Source organism: Pongo abelii, chromosome 11 (assembly GCF_028885655.2).
Source record: "Pongo abelii isolate AG06213 chromosome 11, NHGRI_mPonAbe1-v2.0_pri, whole genome shotgun sequence".
Lineage (NCBI taxonomy): Eukaryota > Metazoa > Chordata > Mammalia > Primates > Hominidae > Pongo > Pongo abelii.
The window spans coordinates 105,494,026-105,516,544 of record NC_071996.2 but is presented as its reverse complement, the minus strand read 5'-3'; the positions used below and the strand labels follow the sequence as shown (position 1 = coordinate 105,516,544).

The following is a 22,519-nucleotide window of genomic DNA, read 5'->3' as shown; positions in this document are numbered from 1 at the left end:
GAGGTTTAATTGACTCATAGGTCTGCAGGCCTAACAGGAAGCATAACTGGAAGGCCTCAGGAAACTTACAATCATGGACCAAGGCAAAGGGGAAGCTATCACCTTCTTCACATGAGAGCAGGAGAAAAAGAGTGTGAAGGGGAAAGTACTACGCACTTTTAAGCAACCATCTCGTGAGAAGTCACTCACTATGTTGAGAACAGCAAGGGGAAAATCTGTCCCCATTATTCACTCACCTCCCAAGTCCCTCCCCCAACACTGGGAATTACAACTGGACATGAGATTTGGGTGGGGACACAGAGCAAAACCATATCACAGGGTCTCACTGTGCTGCCCAGACTAGAATGCAATCATAGCTCACTGTAATCTTGAACTGTTGGCCTCAGGGCATCCTCCTGCCTTGGCCTCCCAAAGTGCTGGGATTACAGGCATGTGCCACTGAGTCTGGAATGGATATATGTTTTCAATTCTCTTGGGTATATACCTAGGAGTGAAATTTCTGGGTCTTATGTAAAACTTTATGTTTTACAATTTTGGAAACTGACAGACAGTTTTTCAAAACATTTTTTTTTTGAGACAGGGTCTTGCTGTGTTGTCCAGGCTACAGTGCATTGGCTCACAGGCTTGATCGTAGCATAGCACACTGAGGCTTCCACCTCCTGGCCTCAAGGGATCCTTCTGCCTCAGCCTCCCAAGTAGCTAGGACTATAGGCCTGTGCCACCATGCCTAGCCTAAAGCATTTTATATTCCTACTAACAGGGTATAAGGGTTATAATTTCTCCATAGCCTTGTCAACACTTGTTATTTTCTGTCTTTTTGAACATAGCCCTTCTAGTGGGTATAAAGTGGTATCTCCTTGTGGTTTTTGTTTTTTTTTTTTTTTGAGACCGAGTCTCGCTCTGTCACCCAGTCTCAAGCTGGAGTGCAATGGCGTGATCTCAGCTCACTGCAGCCTCCTCCGCTTCCCAGGTTCAAGCGATTCTCCTGCCTCAGTCTCCCGAGTAACTGGGATTACAGGTCTGAGCTACCAAGCCTGGCTAGCTTCTGCATTTTTAGTAGAGATGGGGTTTCACCATGTTGGCCAGCCTGGTCTCCAACTCCTGATCTCAAGTGATCTGCCCGTCTTGGCCTCCCAAAGTGCTGGGATTACAGGTGTGAAGCACCACGCCTGATCATTTTTTTTTTTGAGACAAGGTCTCACTCTGTTGCCCAGGCTGGAGTGGAGTGGGATGATCTTGGCACACTGCAACATGTTGCCCGGGTTGGTCTTGAACTCCTGGGATCAAGAGATCTGCCCACCTGGGCCTCCCAAAGTGCTGGGATTACAGGTGTGAGCCATGGTGGCCGGCCTCCTTGTGTTTTGTTTGTTTTTTTGAGATGGTGACCAAAACAACAAAACAACAAACAACAAACAACAAACAAAACAAAGTCATTCTTTTGCATGTGGATGTCCAGTAGTGGTAGTACCAACTGTTGAAAAGACTGTTCTTTCATGATTGATTTGTCTTGGTGTTTTTGTTGATGTAAATGTGAGGGTTATTGATTTATTTCAGGATTCTCAATTCTATTTGTTTATATTTTTATCCTCCATGAGTATGCCCGTAGGGCCATTGTGTATGCCAGTAGGGCCATTGTGTTTTGCAGAAGAAATCTAAGAAGAATCATTCTTTTTTTTTTTCATTAAAAGTCATGTTTACTAATCTAACACCATAATTCCAGTCTTAGAACCTCCTATGCAGTTGGAAAGGGAATATGGGAAGAGGTGAGTATGTTGGAAATGTAGGGTAGTTCTCAAATTGAGGCCCCATTTTGCTTGCTCTAAAGCCAAAAACACAGGTTCTAGCAAAGAGGAGCCCAGAGGCTGGAGATGAAAACAAAAGCTTTTGGTTCAGATGGTAAAGGAGGCCCTCAAGAGCAGTAGAATCAGTGTATCCCGAAGGCAGTGCTGGAGGCATTTTCATGAAGTAGGGGGTTTCTTCTTGGCATCTAAGTCCTTTTCAATTTCTTCAAGTTTTTTAGCCAGGTTTGGTATGTCATGGTTCTGAGCCAGATACATTCCAACCACGTTGCCCAATGTAAATCCAAGCAGGAATTGGAGCATGATGTTGGTGGGGAGGGCGAGGAGGGCGCAAAGGGCTGCTGCAGCTCCGCAGGCCAGTCCGAGCCTGCTTCCCCATGCAAGGGGGGCGGAATCGCCCCCCCCAACCTTTTTTTTGAGAGGGAGTTTCGCTCTTGTCGCCCAGGCTGCAGTGCAATGGTGCAAATCTCCGCTCACTGCAACCTCCGCCTCCCGGGTTCCAGCGATTCTCCAGCCTCAGCCTCCCTAGTAGCTGGGATTATAGGCGCCAGCCACCACGCCCGGCTAATTTTTGTATTTTTAGTAGGGACGTGGTTTCACCGTCTTGGCCAGGCTGGTCTCGAACTCCTGATCTCAGGTGATTCGCCCGCCTCGGCCTCCTAAAGTGCTGGGATTACAGGCGTGAGCCACAGCGCCCTGCCAAGAAGAATCATTCTTTAACCTTAACTCAAAGCAACCAATTCAAGGGTTAGAATTACCCACTCCCCATTTAGAACTTTCAGCAGCGGTCTTTAGCATCAGTAGCCATCAAGATTGTGTTGGGTCGTTGGTTTCTTGTTGTTTTAAATCAGGGTCATGTGTTTGGCAAGGGTGCTGGTTAACCGAAAATGTTGGTTTTAGAGCTAGAAGTACTGGCATTCAAATAAACATATTTGGGGGTGGGGGGTTGATGAGCAAGGCTGGGAGGAGACAAAAGAAGTATCTCGGCTCAGTCGTCAGAGACGCGCAAGGTGTAAGGGAGAGAGGAATCTAGGCTGTGAGAGTGGCTCCAAACATTGAGACATGGATCCAGGACCTGTGCTCCTGTGGGATGGCCCTAGTACTGATGCGCAGGACCTGGTCCTTGAAGGAGCTGACAAAACTGCCGTTCAGCCGCGCGACCACCGGCAAAACAGTTCCACAGCCTGCCCCTCCTCTTGGCTGCTCCCCCACCCATTTCCCGCCTTGTCTTTCCTCTCTTCTCTCTCTCCCTCCTCCCTGCGCGAAGCGGAAGTGACGCGAGGCGTAGCGGAAGTTACTGCAGCCGCGGTGTTGTGCTGTGGGGAAGGGAGAGGATTTGTAAACCCCGGAGCGAGGTTCTGCTTACCCGAGGCCGCTGCTGTGCGGAGACCCCCGGGTGAAGCCACCGTCATCATGTCTGACCAGGTACCGGGCTGGGAGCTATCCGACGGCGGTGGCCAGGGCCTTCCCTGCAGGTCTGCCTGCCGCTAGGCTGGGGTCGGGGATGGAGGCGCGGGGGAGGGGAGCGCGGAATGGGGGAGGGGGCGGCCGGTGGGGACTAGGCAGGCGAGGGAGAGGAGCCGACTAGGGCCGGAGGTGCCGGGGCCTGCTGCGGGGCTCCCGGAGCCGCCCGCCCCTCTCCGGGCTCGCTCATCACCCCCTGTACCCCAACGCCTCTGGTTGCGGCCTCCCTCATGTCGTCCCACTTCTTTCTCCCTGGTCGACCAGGTGCAGAGCCCCGCTTCCACCTCCCTGAGAGGGTCCCTGGAGAACCCATCCGTCTCCCTCCAGAGGACTGATCGCAGAAGCAGGGCCTTAGGCCTCAGTTATGTAACGGGAGAGAATCCCTGACTGGGAGGCTCCGTGGCCCTGAGAAGCGGCTGGACTCTCCACTTTTTGCTTCTTCGTCGGGAGGGCGTGGGGCGGCGAGGGAGGGAGACGTCCGATGTTGTTGGGAATCCTGCCTCCGTTGGGATTGGAGCTAGGGCAAGGATGCCGCTGCTCTCCTCTGAGTCTTTTTCCTTGTGGGGGTGCAGAGCTGTCGCCTCTTTACTGTACTTTCCCGTTTCTTACTCGGGATTGGTTCATCCTAGCTCTCCAGTTGTAAGAGAGCGTTCATAATAACCAAGAAAGAAAATAGAACTAAACTGCTAGAGCAACAAAAAGCATTTCACCTGGGCATTAACCTGAAGAAGACTCATATTTTTGAGGAAAAGCGTAGGAAAACTTTGTGTATGTAGAGTAGTTGCAGAATATTTGCAGAAAGTTGCCTGGTAAGGCAAAGTGCTCCAGCTCACTGTTAGTATCAGTAATTTACTTGGGATTTGCAAATCAGGTGTGATCGATTTCCCCTTTTCTTTCTCATCCTGTTCTAATTAAACAGCTTTATGGCTAGTTTTTAATTCATAAAGTTTTTATCTGGTCTTTTGTTTGCTCAGACGACTTTGACTTTTTGTTTTTTTTTTTTGAGACGGAGTCTCGCTGTGTCGCCAGGCTGGAGTGCAGTGGTGCGATCTCCACTCACTGCACCCTCCCGCCTCCTGGGTTCAAGCAATTTTCGGCCCTCAGCCTCCCAAGTAGCTGGGATTACAGGCACTCACCACCACACCCAGCTAATTTTTGTATTTTTAGTAGAGACGGGGTTTCACCATATTGGCCAGGCTGGTCTCGATCGCCTGACCTGACCTCGTGATCCGCCCGCCTCAGCTTCCCAAAGTGCTGGGATTACAGGCGTGAGCCACCGCGCCCGGCCGACTTTGACTTTTTACATTATTTTTGGACTTTTACTCGTTTAATGGTAGTTATTCAGAAAACTATTTTTCATTCAACTCCACGATGTACTTGAACTTTTAAATTTAACACACCTATTCCCTTGGCTTTTAACCCAGTTTTGTACCATTTGGTGACAGCAAGTGAGGTTTTTGCAGATTGGTACTATTGTACAAAATGTACACTTAACATTTTAAAGCTTAACCATAATTAGGTTAATTTTGGATGGATCTACTTACTAATAATCTAGATTAATTCCCAAGTGGGCATTATAAGTGTTTCCCTAGGTAGTTGTTTACTTGGTTACTAGGAAGAAAAGTATAGGTGTAAATGCTTAGTTTCGTCAGCCTTTTATTTTGCTTCTCAGAAGCGTCTAGGAAGCATTTTGAAATTTATTGTAGACTGATGGAAGAGCAACATAAAGAAATAATTATAAAATGTAGAATTTATTGCTCCATTTTGAAGTCAGGTTATTTAAGAGAGACAAAGAAATGAAGGACCTAGGATGCAAATAGATTCTTTTATTTCATGTTCGTACTAGGACATTATTTGTCTTTTTCGCTGTCATTCTTTCATGAGTGTTCAATGGACATTTCTAGAAACTGACATGACTTGTGATAAAACAAATTAAATGTGGAAGCAGATGTGAAAATCCAGCTGTTTTTAAGCCAGACATTAAAGAGATTTGCAAAAATGTGTAACAGTCCCACTCTTTCATTAATTTTGCTTTGAAAAATATTGTTAATAAAAATATATATTTGTTAACATATAACAGGTTTGTTGGTATTTTAAAATGAATTAATATTTAAGACATTTCCCAGTTTTCATTGTTTAATACTGTAAACATCAATAGATGTAACCAGCCTAACAAAAGCTTTATGGGATTCTAAATAAATTTAAGTGTAAGATTCCTGAGAACAAAAAGTTTGAGAACTGTTGCTGTAGGCTGATTGACCAACATCATTAGGACTCACCAGGTGCGGTGGCTCATGCCTGTAATCCCAGCACTTTGGGAGGCCAAGTTGGGTGGATCACGAGGTCAGGAGTTCGAGACCAGCCTGACTAACATGGTGAAACCCCGTCTCTACTAAAAATACAAAAAATAGCCGGGCATGGTGGTGCGCACCTGTAATCCCAGCTACTCAGGAGGCTGAGGCAGGAGAACTGCTTAAACCCGGGAGGCGGAGATTGCAGTGAGTGGAGATCACTCCACTGCACTCCAGCCTGGGCGACAGAGTGAGACTCCGTTTAAAAAAAAAAAAACGACTCAGTACTTTGGCCGGGTGCAGTGGCTCACACCTGTAATCCTAGCACTTTGGGAGGCCGAAATGGGGGAGGATTGCTTGAGCCCAGGAGTTTGAGACCAGCTTGGGCAACATAGACGTCGTCTCTACAAAAAATAAAATTAGCCAGGCATGATGGCCTATACTGTAGTCCCAGCTACTCAGGAGGTTGACATGGGAGGATCACCTGAGCCTGGGAGGTCGAGGTTGCAGTGAGCCAAGATCATGCCACTGTACTCCAGCCTGGGCGATAGAAACCCTGACTCAAAACAAACAAGACCCAGTACAAGTTCAGTGTTGAGTGCTGAAGACTTAAAGAGTTATAAAGCTGAACCCTTAATCTTAAGAGGTTTGTAAGTGAGAGCAAGAATCTCCAAATCCTGTACTGTTTAATATCAGCATGAGACTAAACCACTGTCCTAAGAAGACAACCTTAATTTGAATCAAGTTATTTTAGAGTGATGTGTTTTCTGAGGCACCTCTCAGAAGGTTATTGTCTGGTGCTAAAATAGTGAAATTGAGTAATAAGGTTAAAATCGGTGGACATTAAATACATACGACTTCAGTTGCTGGGTTCTCCATTAATGAAAAAATGATTATTTTTGGAATTTGAGTGAAACACTTGTTAATGGCTGAGTAGGGTGGCTTACGCCTGTAATCCCACCACTTTGGGAGACTGAAGTAGGTGGATCACTTGAGATCAGGACTTTGAGACCAGCCTGGCCGACATGACGAAAGCATGTCTTTACTAAAAATACAAAAATTAGCTGGGCCTGGTGGCTCATGCCTATAATCCCAGCTACTTGGGAGTCTGAGGCGGGAGGATCGCTTGAGCTCGGGAGGTGGAGGTTGCAGTGAGCTGAGATCATGCCACTGCATTCCAGCCTGGGCAACAGAGCAAGACTCTGTCCCCCCCAAAAAAAAAAAAAAAAAAAAAGAAAAGGAAAAAAAACAACTTTTTTTTTTTTTTGAGATGGAGTCACAAAAAAATTAGCCACCATGCCCGGCTAATTTTTTTGTATTTTTAGTAGAGACAGGGTTTCAGCATATTGGCCAGGCTGTCTCGAACCCCTGACTTTGTGATCCGCCCGCCTCAGCCTCCCAAAGTGCTGGGATTACAGGCATGAGGCGCCGTGCCCGGCAAAAAACAAAACAAAACAAAAAAACAACCCCACTTCTTTATAATTTTAACAATTCCAACATCATCTAGTGGATTTGTGTACCATTATTAAATAATCCTTTAAAACAAGTTCTAAACCTAAGGCCCATAGACCATAAAGACTGAAAGTTCGCTTACATCTTATGGAGTGTTTTGTGAGTATTTGTGCATATGTATTTTTTTTTTAAGATAGAGCATTGCTCAATTGCCCAGGCTGGAGCGCAGTATGGTGTGATCTCAGTTACTGCAACCTCTGCCTCCTGGGTTCAAGTGATTGTCCTGCCTCAGCCTCCCTAGTAGCTGGGATTATGGCTAATTTTTGTATTTTTTGTAGAGATGGGGTTTCACCAGGCTGGTCTCGAACTCCTGACCTCAGGTGATCTGCCCGTCTTGGCCTCCCAAAGTGCTGGGATTACAGATGTGAGCCCGGCCATATATATATATTTTTTTTAAAAAGGAGAAAGGACCCATAGTCTCATCAGGGATACGTGATTCCTCAAAATGGTTAAGGACCATCCTTTAACCAGTAACAGAAATCTGATTGGGTGTTTTCCTTTAGCCCAGTCTCACCTTGCAGCAAAACAAAGCACTCGTACAGAACCAGAAGCTTAATATCAAAAGGATAAGGGTAATTTGTACAAATATTTTCCCCTTCCTCTTTTCTGATATTGAGTTTATAGTGTTTCTTTTTTATACCAAAATCATCAAAGGTAGCTTGATCAGCTCTTCAGTGCAAGTCTGTTAATTGTAGCAATTGGATGACTGATTGTTCCATTCTAACTGAATCTGTGTTAACACCACCGAAAGAGAGATTTAATGATTTCCTTTTATCTTTAGTCAAGGATTTGGAAGCATTGTGTAATTCTGATTATCTGATACATTACTTCAAAATTTTGTGACTTAAAACAACAGCCATTTATTTTGCTCATAAATCTGCAATTTGGACAGGACTCTGTGGATTAGACTCACCTCTGCTTCTTGGTGTGTGGGGCCTCAGCTGAGATGACTCAAGTGGCTGGGGGCTGGAACAGCTAGTTGTCAGGTGAGATGAGACTGGATGGGGCAAGTGTCTCCATATAGTCTCAGAGCCTTTCTTAGTGGTTTCATCATGTGATCTCAGCATGGAAACCCCAGGGTATTCAGACTTACGGCTCAGGGATCACAGAGAGAATAGGTGTTCCAAGAGAACCTGGGTGGAAATAGCAAGGCTTCTACAACCTAGCCTTGGAAGTCACTTTTGTAATTCTGTTGGCCACTCAGGTCAGCCAGATTCAAGGGAAAGGCATTTATTTAGACACTTTCTCAATGGGAGGAGTAACAAAGAATTTGCAGTTATCTTTAATCTACATTAATTGTATTTTTCCTGCCTTGATAGTATTATTCCCTGCAGTGTTCTATATAGCTCCCTGCTATTGATTTTTACTGATTTTAGAAATTCTTTGCTTGAAGTAGCAGGAGAATGTGATGAACTGGTTGTGTATTAAAATTCATAATTATGTGTACTACTATTTATATCATAGAATAGGTATGTTAAACTGTAGTTATTACTTGAGTATGTAGTTAAGCATTTCATGCCCTAGGAGAAGAATAATACTGTGTCTGCTCTGATAGACATGAGGTCCTGCTAGTGGATGTTACAAATGTAGAGATTGTAGCATTATCTAAACAAACTTTACTAGTAGTTTAAAAATTGAATATGAATGTTATGATTAGAGTACTCATTAAGATTTAGTAGTTCAGATTTCAAAACTATTAAGTAGTTGTCAATTCATGACATCCTTTAGTCCTGAAGGCAGTTAGGGTATCTCTTTCACGATTTTTAACATGTAGTGTTACAGTTATTTACATTCTTTTTTTTTTTTTTTTTGAGATGGAGTCTCACTCTGTGGCCCAGGCTGGAGTGCAGTGGCATGATCTTGGCACACTGCAACCTCTGCCTCCTGGTTCAAGTGATTCTCCTGCCTCAGCCTCTCGAGTAGCTGGGATTACAGATGTGTGTCACCACGCCCGGCTAGTTTTTATATTTTTAGTAGTGACGGGGTTTCCCCATGTTGGCCAGGTTGGTCTTGAACTCCTGACTTCAAGTGATCCACCTGCCTCGGCCTCCCAGAGTGCTGGGATTACAGGCGTGAGCTACCGCATTGCCAGTTATTTACATTCTAAGTGTCTTTTCTCCATTACATCAGGCTTTATTTATCCTCTTTTTCCTGTAATGCTTAGCACATTGAGTGGATAATTAGTAAAAAATTTTTTAAAGGAGAGTGGCCAGATTCATTCAACAAATGTTTATTGAATGTCACAATGTTCACAGCACGATTCTAGGCCCTAGAGTTGGAAGGTTGCCTCAAAAACATGAAACAGCAGGTACCTTCCTCCTCCTCTTTCAGTCCTCTTGATGTTATTTTGTTATTGAGGCAGGGCTGGTTGCCATGGAATAGTTTTTCTCTTATGATGTTTTTGCATACCTTCTTCATCTTTACTTCTGTTAGCAATAGACCTGGTAACTATATCCAAAGTTGAATCATTTACTTCTTCCAGGACATTGGGATTGTTAAGGATGATTTTTTTTTTTTTAATGGAAGGTCTCACATATTTATTACTGAACCTAGCCAACCAACACGTTCATAACAGATTCAGAGAGAAAAAATATATTGCCAATAAAACATGTCCAACTTTCTAGATAGTGGTGACATTTTCAGCTCGATATGGTAACATGATTGTGACCTTCAGACAGCATAAGTATGTTGTATCATGCAATGCCTTATAGACCCAGCTTGGTTCTTCTCCAATGTCTCCTTTTGGAGTTTTACCTGATTTTATTACCAGTTTTCATCCGAATCCACTGGGGAATGGGTCGATTTTGCTTTTGTTTCTTGGCCAGGAATCACTTAACCCTGAAAGTCTTGTGAGAAGACATGGCGAGAAGTGGAGTCAAGCACACACCATGATGGCGGATGCCGATAATCTTTTTTTTTTTTTTGAGACGGAGTCTCGCTGTGTCACCCAGTCTGGAGTGCAGTGGTGCCATCTCGACTCACTGCAACCTCTGCCTCCCAGGTTCCAGCGATTCTCCCACCTCGGCCTCCCAAGTAGCTGGGATTACAGGCACCTGCAATCATGCTCAGCTAATTTTTGATCTTTGTAGAGACAGGATTTCACCATGTTGGCTAGGCTGGTCCTGAACTCTTGACCTCAGGTGATCCGCCTGCCTTGGCCTTACAAAATGCAGGGATTACAGGCATGAGCCACGGTGCCTGGCCCAGTTAATTTTTTATTAAGACATCTTTAGCATTCCATTTTGGAATTCCCTGAAGTTGTGATTTTTAAAAAATATATATATAATGCTGATATTCTATTTAATTTATTTATTTAATTAATTTTTTTTTGAGACGGAGTTTCGCTTTTGTTGCCTAGGTTGGAATGCAATGGTGCCATCTTGGCTCACCGCAACCTCCGCCGCCTGGGTTCAAGCGATTCTCCTGCCACAGCCTCCCGAGTAGCTGGGATTACAGGCATGTGCCACCATGCCCGGCTAATTTTTTTTTTGAGACGGAGTCTCAGTTGGAGTGCAATGGCGTGATCTCTGCTTACTGCAACTTCCGCCTCCTGGGTTCAAGCATTTCTCCTGCCTCAGCCTCCTGAGTAGCTGGGATTACAGGCACGCACCACCACGTCTGGCTAAGTTTTTGTATTTTTAGTAGAGACGGGGTTTCACCGTGTTAGCCAGGATGGTCTCGATCTCCTGACTTCATGATCTGCCTGCCTTGGCCTCCCAAAGTGCTGGGATTACAGGCGTGAGCCACTGCGTCCGGCTAATTTCTTTCTTTTTTTTTTTTTTTTTTTTTTTTTTTTTTTTAGTAAAGATGGGGCTTCTCCATGTTGGTCAGGCCGGTCTCAAACTCTCGACCTCAGGTGATCTGACCGCCTTGGCCTCCCAAAGTGCTAGGATTACAGGTGTGAGCCACTGCACCATCCTGGCTGATATTCTGTTTCTTTAAAAGAGTCATGGGGAAAGGTTCACACAGATACTGTTATTGAGCACCTTAGTTTTACAGTTCAAAATTTGGGTAATTCCTGCAGCATGACTGTGTTTACTTAAAGATACATTGTATCGGTTATATTTTTGGGCTATTTTTGCATTCAGTTGCCTTTTCCGAGCTAATGAGGATCTGAAGGAAAAGACCTGAAGGAAGGAAGGAAGGGTGGAGTTTGTTTGCTGGGCTGGTTGTTCTCAACGTCTAGGGCCAGTTATTTTTAAAGGTTTTACCAAAGAGTAATATACCTACAAAAAAGTGCACAAGAGTGTATGGTTTGCTGAACTTTCACAAAGTGAACACATCCATACAACCAGCACTCAGATGAAGAACCGCTGTATTGACTTAACAAGTAGAATAGTTTTGTCTGTTTTTATACAGCATAACATTTTATAAGTGAAATCATACAGTATGTATCTCTGTGTGTTGGTTCTTTTGCCCAGCACTGTTTAGAGGTTCGTTCATTATTATTGTATATAGTTGTATGTTATTAAATCTCATTGCTGTGTGGCATTCCATTGTGTGGAATGCAGTACACTCAATTTACTTATTCATTCTGCTTTTGATGCCCATTGAGGAATTTTCTAGCACCTGTTTTTAATATGAGCCAAACTTACACGTTTTATAGCACCTTCTATTTCGGGATTACTTTTGGGCTGACTAACAGGAAATTTGATTTATTGTAGGTTAAACAATTTTTTTTTTCTCATAAAACAAGAAGTGTAGACAAAAGTAGCCCAGGGCTGATGTGGTAGCTCCACAGTTCCTTCATATTATTTTCTTCTCCATCCTTAACAGCAGTCTTTCACTCTGGTGCTTGTCTACTTGTGGGCACAAAAAAGCTACTTTGTCTTCCAGACAGGAGAAAAGGGAGAAGCAAAGGGAAAAAGTACGTCACTTTATATCTCTTTGGCCAAAATGGGCATAAAAGAAGCTGGGAAATAATGTTTTTTATCTGGGTAAATTTAGGTTTCCCTTTGTAAGGAAGAAAGGGAAAATAGATATCAGATAGGTAATTAACAATGTCTGTCATACTTACAAGTCTGTTTGCTAGTACTTTTGGATGCAATCAAACTGGCTTGTTCTAGGCTTAGCATAGGTCTAGACTCAAAGGGTAAGGTTTACACAACCAGTAAAATTTTTAGTTATAGTTTTTAGTTCCTGAGAAGCTATCTGTGCATGACTAGTGTTTAACTACCATTCAGGGTTGAATGTAAATATTCAGAGGCCCATTGTGTTGACAGCTTTGACCTAAACCTTGAAGGTATGCAGTTAAATCTGGTCAGTTCTGTTCTAAATCTCTAGTACCTTCTTACTAAGTTTGAACATATGCAGCATGAAGATGAAAATATACATATATTTTTGTGTTTTTAGAATTGTGGGCTGGGTGCAGTGGCTCACGCCTGTAATCCCAGCACTTGGGAGGCCGAGGCGGGCGGATTGCCTGAGCACAAGAGGTCGAGACCAGCCTGGGCAACATGGTGAAACCCTGTCTCTACCAAAAAATACAAAATTTAGCTGGGTGTGGTGGCGTGCGCCTGTAGTCCCAGCTACTCAGGAGGCAAAGTTTGCAGTGAGCTGAGATCATGCCACTGCACTCCAGCCTGGGTGACACAGTGAGACTCAAAATAAATAAATAAATAAAATGGAATTGTGGTAAATTAAGTATAAGGGAAGTGACTTCACTGTAATTCTGGGTTTTTCCCTTTTAATAGTGCATTAGAATTATCCTGTTTAACCCTTTTTGAGCTTTCTTCATTAGGAAATAAAATAAATTGATATATATATATATAGAATTTGAAGCTTGGAGTGACTTTTTTTTTTTTTCCCGAGACAGTCTTGCTCTGTCGCCCAGGCTGGAATGCAGTGGCATGATCTCGGCTCACTGCAAGCTCCATCTCCCGGGTTCACGCCATTCTCCTGCCTCAGCCTCCCAAGTAGCTGGGACTACAGGCGCCCACCACCACGCCCAGCTAATTTTTTGTATTTTTAGTAGAGATGGAGTTTCACTATGTTAGCCAGGATGGTCTTGATCTCCTGACCTCATGATCCGCCTGTCTTGGCCTCCCAAAGTGCTGGAATTACAGGCATGAGCCACTGCGCCTGGCTGGAGTGACTTTTTTAATGAATTTTTTAAAATTTATGTTTAAATGTACTGTATTATAATGAATCCTTGTGGCCTCCTCTTGGCCTATAATCTACAGCATCCCATTATACTCCCCCATATTATTTTGAAGCCAGTTCTAAATATTGTATCATTTCATCTGTAAATATTTCAGTATGTATCTTTAAAAGAGAAGGGCTTTTTCTTTAATTTAAATTTAAATTTAATTTTTTTTTTTTGAGACGGAGCCTTGCTCTGCCGCCCAGGATGGAGTGCAGTGGCTCCATCTCGACTCACTGCAAGCTCTGTCTTCCGGGTTCACGCCATTCTCCTGCCTCACCCTCCTGAGTAGCTGGGACTACAGGCGCCCACCACCGCGCCCACCACCACGCCCAGCTAATTTTTTGTATTTTTAGTAGAGATGGGGTTTCACTGTGTTAGCCAGGATGGTCTCGATCTCCTGACCTCGTGATCCACCCGCCTCAGTCTCCCAAAGTGCTGGGATGGGATTACAGGTGTGAGCCAGCACGCCTGGCCCCCCCCCTTTTTTTTTTTTGAGACGGAGTTTTGCTCTTGTTCTCCAGGCTGAAGTGCAATGGCGCATTCTCGGCTCACTGCAACCTCTGCCTCCCGGGTTCAAGCGATTCTCTTGCCTCAGCCTCCCTAGTAGCTAGGATTACAGGCATGCACCACCACGCCTGGCTAATTTTGTATTTTTAGTAGAGACGGGGTTTCTCCATGTTGGTCAGGCTGGTCTCAAACTCCTGACCTCAGGTGATTGGCCCGCCCCGACCTCCCAAAGTGCTGGGATTACAGGCGTAAGCCACAGTGCCCAGCCAAGGCCTTTTCTTTTAACATGACCAATATACTCTTGTCACACCTTAAAAAATGAACAGATTTGTTAATATCATCAAATAAGAGTAAACGTATTTTTTATTTGTTGTTGAGTTTTCCTAGAATCCCTCCTTTTTCAATGAGAGTGAGCAATCCAGCCGGGCGCGGTGGCTCACACCTGTAATCCCAGCACTTTTGGAGGCTGAGGTGGGCAGATCACCTGAGGTCAGGAGTTCGAGACCAGCATGGCCAACGTGGCAAAACCCCGTCTCCACTGAAAATACAAAAATTAGCCAGGTGTGGTTGTGTGTGCCTGTAATCCAGATACTCAGGAGGCTGAGGCAGGAGAATCGCTTGAACCCGGGAGGCAGAGGTTGCAGTGAGTTGAGATCACGCCACTGTACTCCAGCCTGGGAGGCGGAGCAAGACTCTGTCTCAAAAAAAAAGGCAATCCTTGTGCAGCTGGGTCCGTGACACACTGGCAGTAGTTAAGTGTGATGCTCTGTCCCTGTGACTGAATTGCACTGTACTGATTACCAGAGTGCTTTTTTTGGCATGATCTCGGCTCACTGCAACCTCCACCTCCCGGGTTCAAGTGATTCTTGTTCCCCAGCCTCCCGAATAGCTGGGATTACAGGCGTGCACCACCACCACTTTCTTTTAGTAGAGATAGGGTTTTGTCATCTGCCTGGCTGCTGGGTTGGCCAGGCAACCCAGGCTGCTCTTGAACTCCTGGCCTCAAGTGATTGCCTGCCTTGGCCTCCCAAAGTGCTGGGATTACAGAAGTGAGCCACTGCGCCCAGCCTCCAGAGTGCTTTTAAGCAAAGGTCTTGTTCTTTTGACTTTGAAATAGCATAAGAAAACCCTCCTCATGAATATTGTACATTTGAAAATGAGGCCTATTGTGTTTTCCATATCTTTTGCAGTCTAAGAGGCTTTCAGTTCTCTCTTTGATCCTGTATATTCACTTAATCTTTCCATCACCTGTTTCTTCTGCTTTGGGGCTGTGTATCCTTTCCAGCCAAATCACCCAGCTCTCTTTGGGATTCTCTTTTCTTTGATGACCTAGTGTCCCAGACTCAGGGCTGAATGCTTTCACTGTTTTGTAATCACTGTGTCATACCGTTCTGTATTGGCTGCTTTTTACAAGGAAGAGATGGAAAGACAGCCTACAAAAGACACTGAGCTCGTTGGAGACAAACTTTGGCCTTTTTTTGGTACAGATCTTTTCATTATCAAGGCTAGTTTGTCAAAGAGAGAAGGCAAAAAGCTTGATGACTGCCTTAAGCAAGCATGAGGCTATTAAACAAGTGGTACAGGTGATTGTTATTATAGTGGTTAAGAGTTGGGAAGACATCACCAAATGGAGTGTCTAGGGAAAGTGGCAGCTTATTTTTGGAAATTTAAAATCCAGTTGTTCATATATTCTTATGAAATTGAGGTGAATTATCTCTTATTCTCAACTGTGAATGCAAAAAACTGAAAAGATCTGTTTGAACTGACTATTGCATACATAAGTATGAAGCCTGAGTAAGATTCTGTGATATACAGAAAATAGTGCTGTCAATCTTATTTATTCAACAAACATTTAAAAATTGCTTAGTATTTGTTTGGCACTACAGAGGTTAGAGAGGTGAAAAAACTTGGACCCTCCACTTGTAAACTTGCAGGGAAGACAAGACATACCAGCCTGTCACAGAAAACTGTTTAATAAGAATATTGAGTATCTTCAAAGTACCAAGCTCTGTGCTTGACTGGAAATACAAAGAAGAGTAAGGCATGCCAATAAGAAACTCAAATCTGATAGAAGAGACAGATATGCAAACAAATGGTTATGATAGATAAGTAAGCAGTATGGGAACATTTAAGAAGATGATCAAGGAAGTGATGTCTGGGTGGTCATGGGAGGTGAATAGAGTGGGAAAGGGCCTTCCAAGAAGAGGGGGTCAGCATGTACAAAGATAATTGAGATAAGGTGGAGGGTGCTATGTTCCAGCAATTGTTGATAGTTATGGCTGTAGGATAGGATATTTGCTAACAGAGGGAGGAGAATAAGGTTTCATTGCTAGGCAGGGACCAGCACATGAAGGATCAGTGAATGTCAGCTAAGGAGTTAGGATTTTTTTTTTTTTTTTTTTTAGTGACAAGGTCTCGCTCTTTCACTCAGGCCGGAGTGCAGTGGCATGATCTTGGCTCACTGCAGCCTTGACCTCCCGGGGTCAAATGATCCTCCCACCTCAGCCTCCCAAGTAGCTGGGACTACAGGCATGTACCACCACGTCTGGCTAATTTTTTTATTTCTTGTAGAGACAGGGTTTCACCATGTTGCCCAGGCTGGTCTCAAACTCCTGGCCTCAAGTGATCCACCTTGGCCTCCCAAAGTGCCAGGATTATGGGTGTGAGCCACTGCACCAGGCCAGTTATGTTGTTGCAGTGATGTTAATAAGCATCAATGAGTGGCTGAACTAAAGCAGTGGAAAGGAGAGAATGGGATGGCCTTGAGAGCTAGTAAGAAATAGAATTGTTATGGCTCATGCCTGTAATTCCAGCACTTTGGGAGGCTGAGATGGGAGGATTGCTTGAACCCAGGAGTTCAAGACCAGCCTGGGCAACATAGTGAGACCCTGTCTCTAAAACAAAACAAAAAAAGACACAGAATTGTCAGAATGATGAGTGATGTTAAGTATGAAGTTTAATGTTTAAAAGCAGAAGAGGAGCCAAAGATGACCCCGGAATTTCTGTTGTTGGCAGCTGATTGTATGGTAACCATTTATTGTAATTGGGAATCCAGGAAGAATTATAATTTGTTTTGATTTTGATTTTTAGAAAGAGGAGTTAAAACTGACATAAGAGTTAGAGATAATGATTTGGTTTGGGATACTTTCACACTGAAGTATCCAAGGATATATTCAGGCACTTGGAGTGTGAAACTCATAAATGTTAGAAGGAATAATTTGAGTTATTAGTATCTGTTTTTTTTTTTTTTTTTAAGACGGAGTCTCGCTCAGTCGCCCAGGCTGGAATGCAGTGGCGCTATCATAGCTCACTGCAGGCTCCGCCTCCCGGGTTCACGCCAGTCTCCTGCCTCAGCCTCCAGAGTAGCTGGGATTACAGGTGCCCGCCACTATGCCCGGCTAACTTTTTGTATTTTTAGTAGAGATGGGGGTTTCACCGTGTTGGCCAGGATGGTCTCGATCTCCTGACCTCGTGATCCGCCTGCCTCAGCCTCCCAAAGTGCTGGGATTACAGGTGTGAGCCACCGCGCCCGGCCGAGTTATTAGTATCTGAGAACTAGTTGGAATCACGGGTCACCAGGGAGACAGAGAAAAGCAGAGGATTGAAGACACAGAATTCAGATGAAACCCAGCATTGAAGGAAATTACAGAAATGAGGAGAGAACCTAATCTTGGCAGCCAAAGATGGAGAGTTTTCAAGGTAAAACTCAATCAGTGTTTGTTGTTTGAGAGAGTTACAGATGAGATTTGAAAGTGTACATTGGATTTAGCAATAAAGAATCCACCTGCTAACCATTGGTGAGGAGAGTGTTAACTGGAATGGTGGGGGCATAAACCACATTACAGCTGAATACTCTTTAAGAAGTTTGATTTTGGAAAAAGGTGAGAACTGGCTGGGCATGGTGGCTCACGCTTGTAATCCCAGCACTTTGGGAGGCCAAGGCGGGCAGATCACAAGGTCAGGAGATCGAGACCATCCTAGCTAATACAGTGAAATTCCGTCTCTACTAAAAATACAAAATAATTAGCTGGACGTGGTGGCACACACCTGTAATCCCAGCTACTCAGGAGGCTGAGGCAGGAGAATCACTTGAATCTGGGAGGTGGAGGTTGCGGTCATCGCACCACTGCACTCCAGCCTAGGCAACAGAGCAAAACTCCGTCTCAAAACAACAACAACAACCACAAAAAAAAAAATGGTGAGAAAAACAACTAGAGAAGTAAGGTCAAAGGAGAGTATTTTTAAGTTGAAAATAAATGCCATAAAATATATGAATAAATTGCAAGTAGGAGCATTAAAGGAAGATATTAATATCATTTGGAAGGTTGAGGGAGTGCTGTGGTTCATAGACAAGTTTTAAAAAATCCTAGACTTGGCCTGACATGGTGGCTTACGCCTGTAATCCCAGCACTTTGGTAGGCCAAGGTGGGCAGATCATTTGAGGCCAGGCGTTCAAGACCAACCTGGGCCAATGTGATGAAACCCTGTCTCTACTAAAAATACACACACAAAAAATTGCTGGGCGTGGTGGTGCATGCCTGTAATCCCAGCTATTCAGGTGGTTGAGGGATGAGAAAATCGCTTGAACCTGGGAGTCAGAGGTTGCAGTGAGCCGAGATTGTGCCACTGCACTCCAGCCTGGGTGACAGAGCGAGACTCTGTCACAGAAAAGAGAAATAAAAGGCTGGGCGTAGTGGCTCAAGCCTGTAATCCCAGCACTTTGGGAGGCCGAGGTGGGTGGATCACCTGAGGTCAGGAGTTCGAGACCAGCCTGGCCAACATAGGGAAACCCCATCTCTACTGAAAATACAAAAATTAGCTGGGTGTGGTGGCACACTCTTGTAATCCCAGCTACTTGGGAGGCTGAGGCAGGAGAATCGCTTGAACCCAGGAGGCAGAGGTTGCAGTGAACCAAGATTGTGCCATTGTATTCCAGCCTGGGCAACAAGAGCGAAAATCTGTCTCAAAAAAAAAAAGAAAAAAAAGAAAAATACTGGACTTAAGTTCATGTGTGAAGTAGATATCCTTGAGGTGATTTCAAGACAGGCTGAGAGAGGATATATATATATATATATATTCCAGGTAAATGAAACTAGGGCCGCAAAGGGCTGAAGTTGAAGTAATGCTAATGGACATATTCAGGGAACAGCAAATAGTCCAATTGAACAGAATCTTTGGGTTTGTTAAGTGAATGATGAGAGAAAAATGAGAATTGAGCTTGATAGTGGAAGCAGAGAATGTCATACTATAGAGTTAGGTTAGAGGCCCTAAAGTACTGGAAGGTATTTATGCTTTTTGATCTGAGTAGTTATAGGATTGGAGAAGCTGGACTTTAGGAGAATTCTGAAGCACTGAGGATGATGGAGGGGAGGAGGGGAAGAATTCTTTTGTGCTGAGTAGCCGCTATAGCTACCCTATCTAGGAGACACAGGAGCAAAGCCACTCCTGTTGTGCTGATATATTGCTGCTAGGCGAGGGGGCTGTCCTTTGTGCTAACTTAAACAAAGCTTCTTAAGGCCTCCTCTCCTTCCAGTTACAGAGGACTCAGGGCTTGGTTGCTGTTTATTGCCCTTCACTGCATGGAATAAGCTCTTCACCTTCTAGATACTTAGAGGAAGAAGCAGCTGTTTACTATGAATATAAATTCATAGAAATGTGGAGAGACTATATTTGAAGACAGTCTTCTAGTTTTCAGGTGAAATACTGTCTCACTAAAGAAGGTTAATTTTGCCTGCTGCCATAATAGTCAGTAGTCAGCAAATGTTAAAAGCACTGCAGAATGAAAAACAGGCAAGGATTCATACTAATGAAATCAGTTCTGTTATCTAAGCATTTCCCTAGACTCTAGCCTGTATTTTAAAGTTAAAAGCTGCTTCTAGTTTAATATGTTCTTTTAATTGGTGAATGTTAAAGAATTTTGTAATTTGAGTTACTGGCATGAGATACACAGGTCATGGTTATGGTTATTCCTATCAAATATGGATTAACTGCTTGAAATTATTACGAATAATAAGGTATATATCTAAATAAGTGGGTAATTTGGTGGCCAAACTAAGGTGTAGCACATAGAGAAAAAAAGTTACTTTTTTACCACATTATTCATGAAATTTTCCAAGGTGCCCCCTTTACTAAAAATGATTTGCTTATTCTTGAGATACTTCATGGTGAAGTTGTTTTAACCAATTTATTCTGTTAACCTCATTTTCATTTCAGTACCTCTTTTTTTGAAATTATTTTATAACTGTCTGTTTTTGTGATTTTTTTTTTTTTAAGAGATGAGGTCTTGCTATGTTGTCCAGGCTGGCCTCCAACTCCTGGGCTCTCAAGCAGTCCTACTGCCACAGCCTCTCAAGTATCTTGTCTTCCTATTTTTGTCTCCTCTTTTAAACTTAAGCATTATGCTTCGGATAGTCTAAAATAATTATTTATATAAAACTGATTCGTTTTGATTCCAGAGTACATTAGGCTAATACTTTCTTATTTGATTTTCCTTTCTAAATAGCCTTGCTTGGCTGGGCACTGTGGCTCATGCCTGTAATCCCAGCACTTTGGGAGGCCAAGGCGGGACGATCACCTGAGGTCAGGAGTTTGAGACCAGCCTGACCAACATGGAGAAACCCCGTCTCTACTTAAAATACAAAATTAGCCGTGTGTGGTGGTGCATGCCTGTAGTCCCAGCTACTCGGGAGGCTGAGGCAGGAGAATTGCTTGAACCCAGGAGGCAGAGGTTGTGGTGAGCTGAGATCGAGCCATTGCACTCCAGCCTGGGCAACAAGAGCGAAACTCTGTCTCAAAAAAAAAAAAAAATAAAAATAAATAATAGCCTTGCTTATGCTATTATGATTAGTTTACATTTCTTAGTACAGTTTTGTAGTTAAAGTAAACTCCTCGTGATAGGCTGTGAGAAGATAATCTTGGATTCAGAATGTTTGTCTAAAAATTCATGGAGGATGAACTCCCTCTGTGCTGGTAAGAGTTGGCTGTAGGGCAGTTGTTTCCAAGTTGTTCCTCTGGCCAGCAGCATCAGTACCACCTGGTAATTTGTTAGAAACAGATTCTCATCCCTACTACAGATGTGCTGAATAAGAAACTGGGGCTTGGGCCCAGCAGTTTGTTTAACATGTCCTTCAGGTGATTTTGATGTGTGGTAAAGTTTTAGACCATTACTATGGGATATTGTAATAAAAGAGACCCCTTTCTTGATTTCTAGTGAATAGTGTTTAGGACAGTAATTGACTTAGGATCTTTTTTTCTTAATTGACTGGCATGGAAAAGAAATACTGTTTGTATTCTCAGGTGCAGATTTTGCAACCTGAATGAAAGTAATGGATACTCATGAGTAATTAAAATAGGATGTAGGAACTTTTATCTTGAAATTTAATTTTCTTTCAGGAGGCAAAACCTTCAACTGAGGACTTGGGGGATAAGAAGGAAGGTGAATATATTAAACTCAAAGTCATTGGACAGGTGAGTTTCATTGTTTTTCTCTTTTGACTCCCCTTCAATGTGAATACTTTTTCACAGGAAAAAAATTATTTAAGGCAAATTATTTTAAAATGACTATGTATGCATTTTAATTTACTGTGTATGCATCTGTTAGAGGTAGAAGAGGCCAATACTGTTTTTTAAATTACTCTGCCAGGCAGTTTTAGATCATCTTAATTTTTCCAAATAGGAATGTTTTCTTGGTTAGTGTGCTTCAGGGGCAAATACAGTGAATACTATTAAGTGATAAGGCTAGGGCCAACCTTAAGTAAAAGGTTTATCAGCCCTTTTCCTGACCCTTTTCCCTTTTCTGGCCTCCTATTTCCCTAGACTCTAGTCTGTATCTTTTTTTTTTTTTTGAGATGGAGTCTTGCTCTGTCACCCAGGCTGGAGTGCAGTGGTGCGATCTCGGCTCACTGCAAGCTCCGCCTCCTGGGTTCACGCCATTCTCCTGCCTCCCAAGTAGCTGGGACTACAGGCGCCCGCCACCATGCCCAGCTAATTTTTTTGTATTTTTAGTAGAGACAGGGTTTCACTGTGTTAGCCAGGATGGGCTCGATCTCCTGACCTTGTGATCCACCAGCCTCGGCCTCCCAAAGTGCTGGGATTACAGGCGAGAGCCACCGTGCCCGGCTCTGGTCTGTATCTTATTGACTCTGAAATGTTAATTAAGGTTAGCTAACAACTGTTGGAGGAATGAATCTGCACAGTTACGTGGGTTTTCTAAAGGACAAAAGACAGAGAATTGGTGGAAGGGTGGACTCGCCTAGGCTGGAGTGCAGTGGTATTTCCATTGAAGTGTGACAGTACCATTTCCCTATATTCTCCCAAACATGGGATATTAACAGTCTTTAAATTTTGTTCAAATATGCTAGGTAAAACATTTTTTATTTTTCATTTACCTAATTATTAATAAGGTATAATTTTTTTGGTCTGTTACATTTATATTCTTCTGTTACTTGTGTTCATACCCTTTTCCCATTTTTCTGTGGTTATCTTATTTTGAAGACTTTTATTTTTTATTTTCAAAATTTTTTAAATTTAAATTTTATTTTGAAATGGAGTTGTGCTCTTGTTGCCAGGCTGGAGTGCAATGGCGCGATCTTGGCTTACTGCACCCTCCACTCCCGGGTTCAGGTGATTCTCCTGCCTCACCTTCCGGGTAGCTGGGACTACAGGTGCCTGCCACGAAGCCTGACTAATTTTTTTAAAAATATTTTTAGTAGGGACGGGGTTTCTCCATGTTGGCCAGGCTTGTCTCGAACTCCTGACCTCAGGTGATCCACCCATCTTGGCCTCCCAGAGTTCTGGGATTA

At 43.5% G+C, this 22,519-nt stretch overlaps 2 protein-coding genes and 1 pseudogene across 3 annotated transcripts in view; 1 reads left to right on the top strand and 2 right to left on the bottom strand.

The window, feature by feature from the left end:
* Positions 1-1,823: 1,823 nt before the first annotated feature.
* On the bottom strand, positions 1,824-2,102 carry LOC100440783 (short transmembrane mitochondrial protein 1-like). The gene has a single exon (XM_054549667.2). The coding sequence runs from the start codon at positions 2,100-2,102 to the stop codon at positions 1,959-1,961; it is 144 nt and encodes a 47-aa protein (XP_054405642.1). The 3' UTR covers positions 1,824-1,958.
* Position 2,103: 1 nt separating this feature from the next.
* The window catches only part of SUMO1 (small ubiquitin like modifier 1), a 32,924-nt gene continuing 12,508 nt past the window's right edge, over positions 2,104-22,519 (top strand). Inside the window, exons 1-2 of one of the 2 annotated variants that reach the window (XM_003776058.4) lie at positions 2,104-3,224; positions 21,111-21,185. In XM_003776058.4, the coding sequence (XP_003776106.3) occupies positions 2,862-3,224; positions 21,111-21,185 (438 nt within the window). In that variant the 5' untranslated portion in view covers positions 2,104-2,861. 2 annotated transcript variants of the gene reach the window in all.
* On the bottom strand, positions 9,395-9,927 carry LOC112132282 (large ribosomal subunit protein eL39-like; annotated as a pseudogene).

Bases quoted from the DNA above. Each gene is read 5' to 3' on its own strand.
- LOC100440783 (XM_054549667.2), bottom strand. From the start codon at position 2,102: ATGCTCCAATTCCTGCTTGGATTTACATTGGGCAACGTGGTTGGAATG.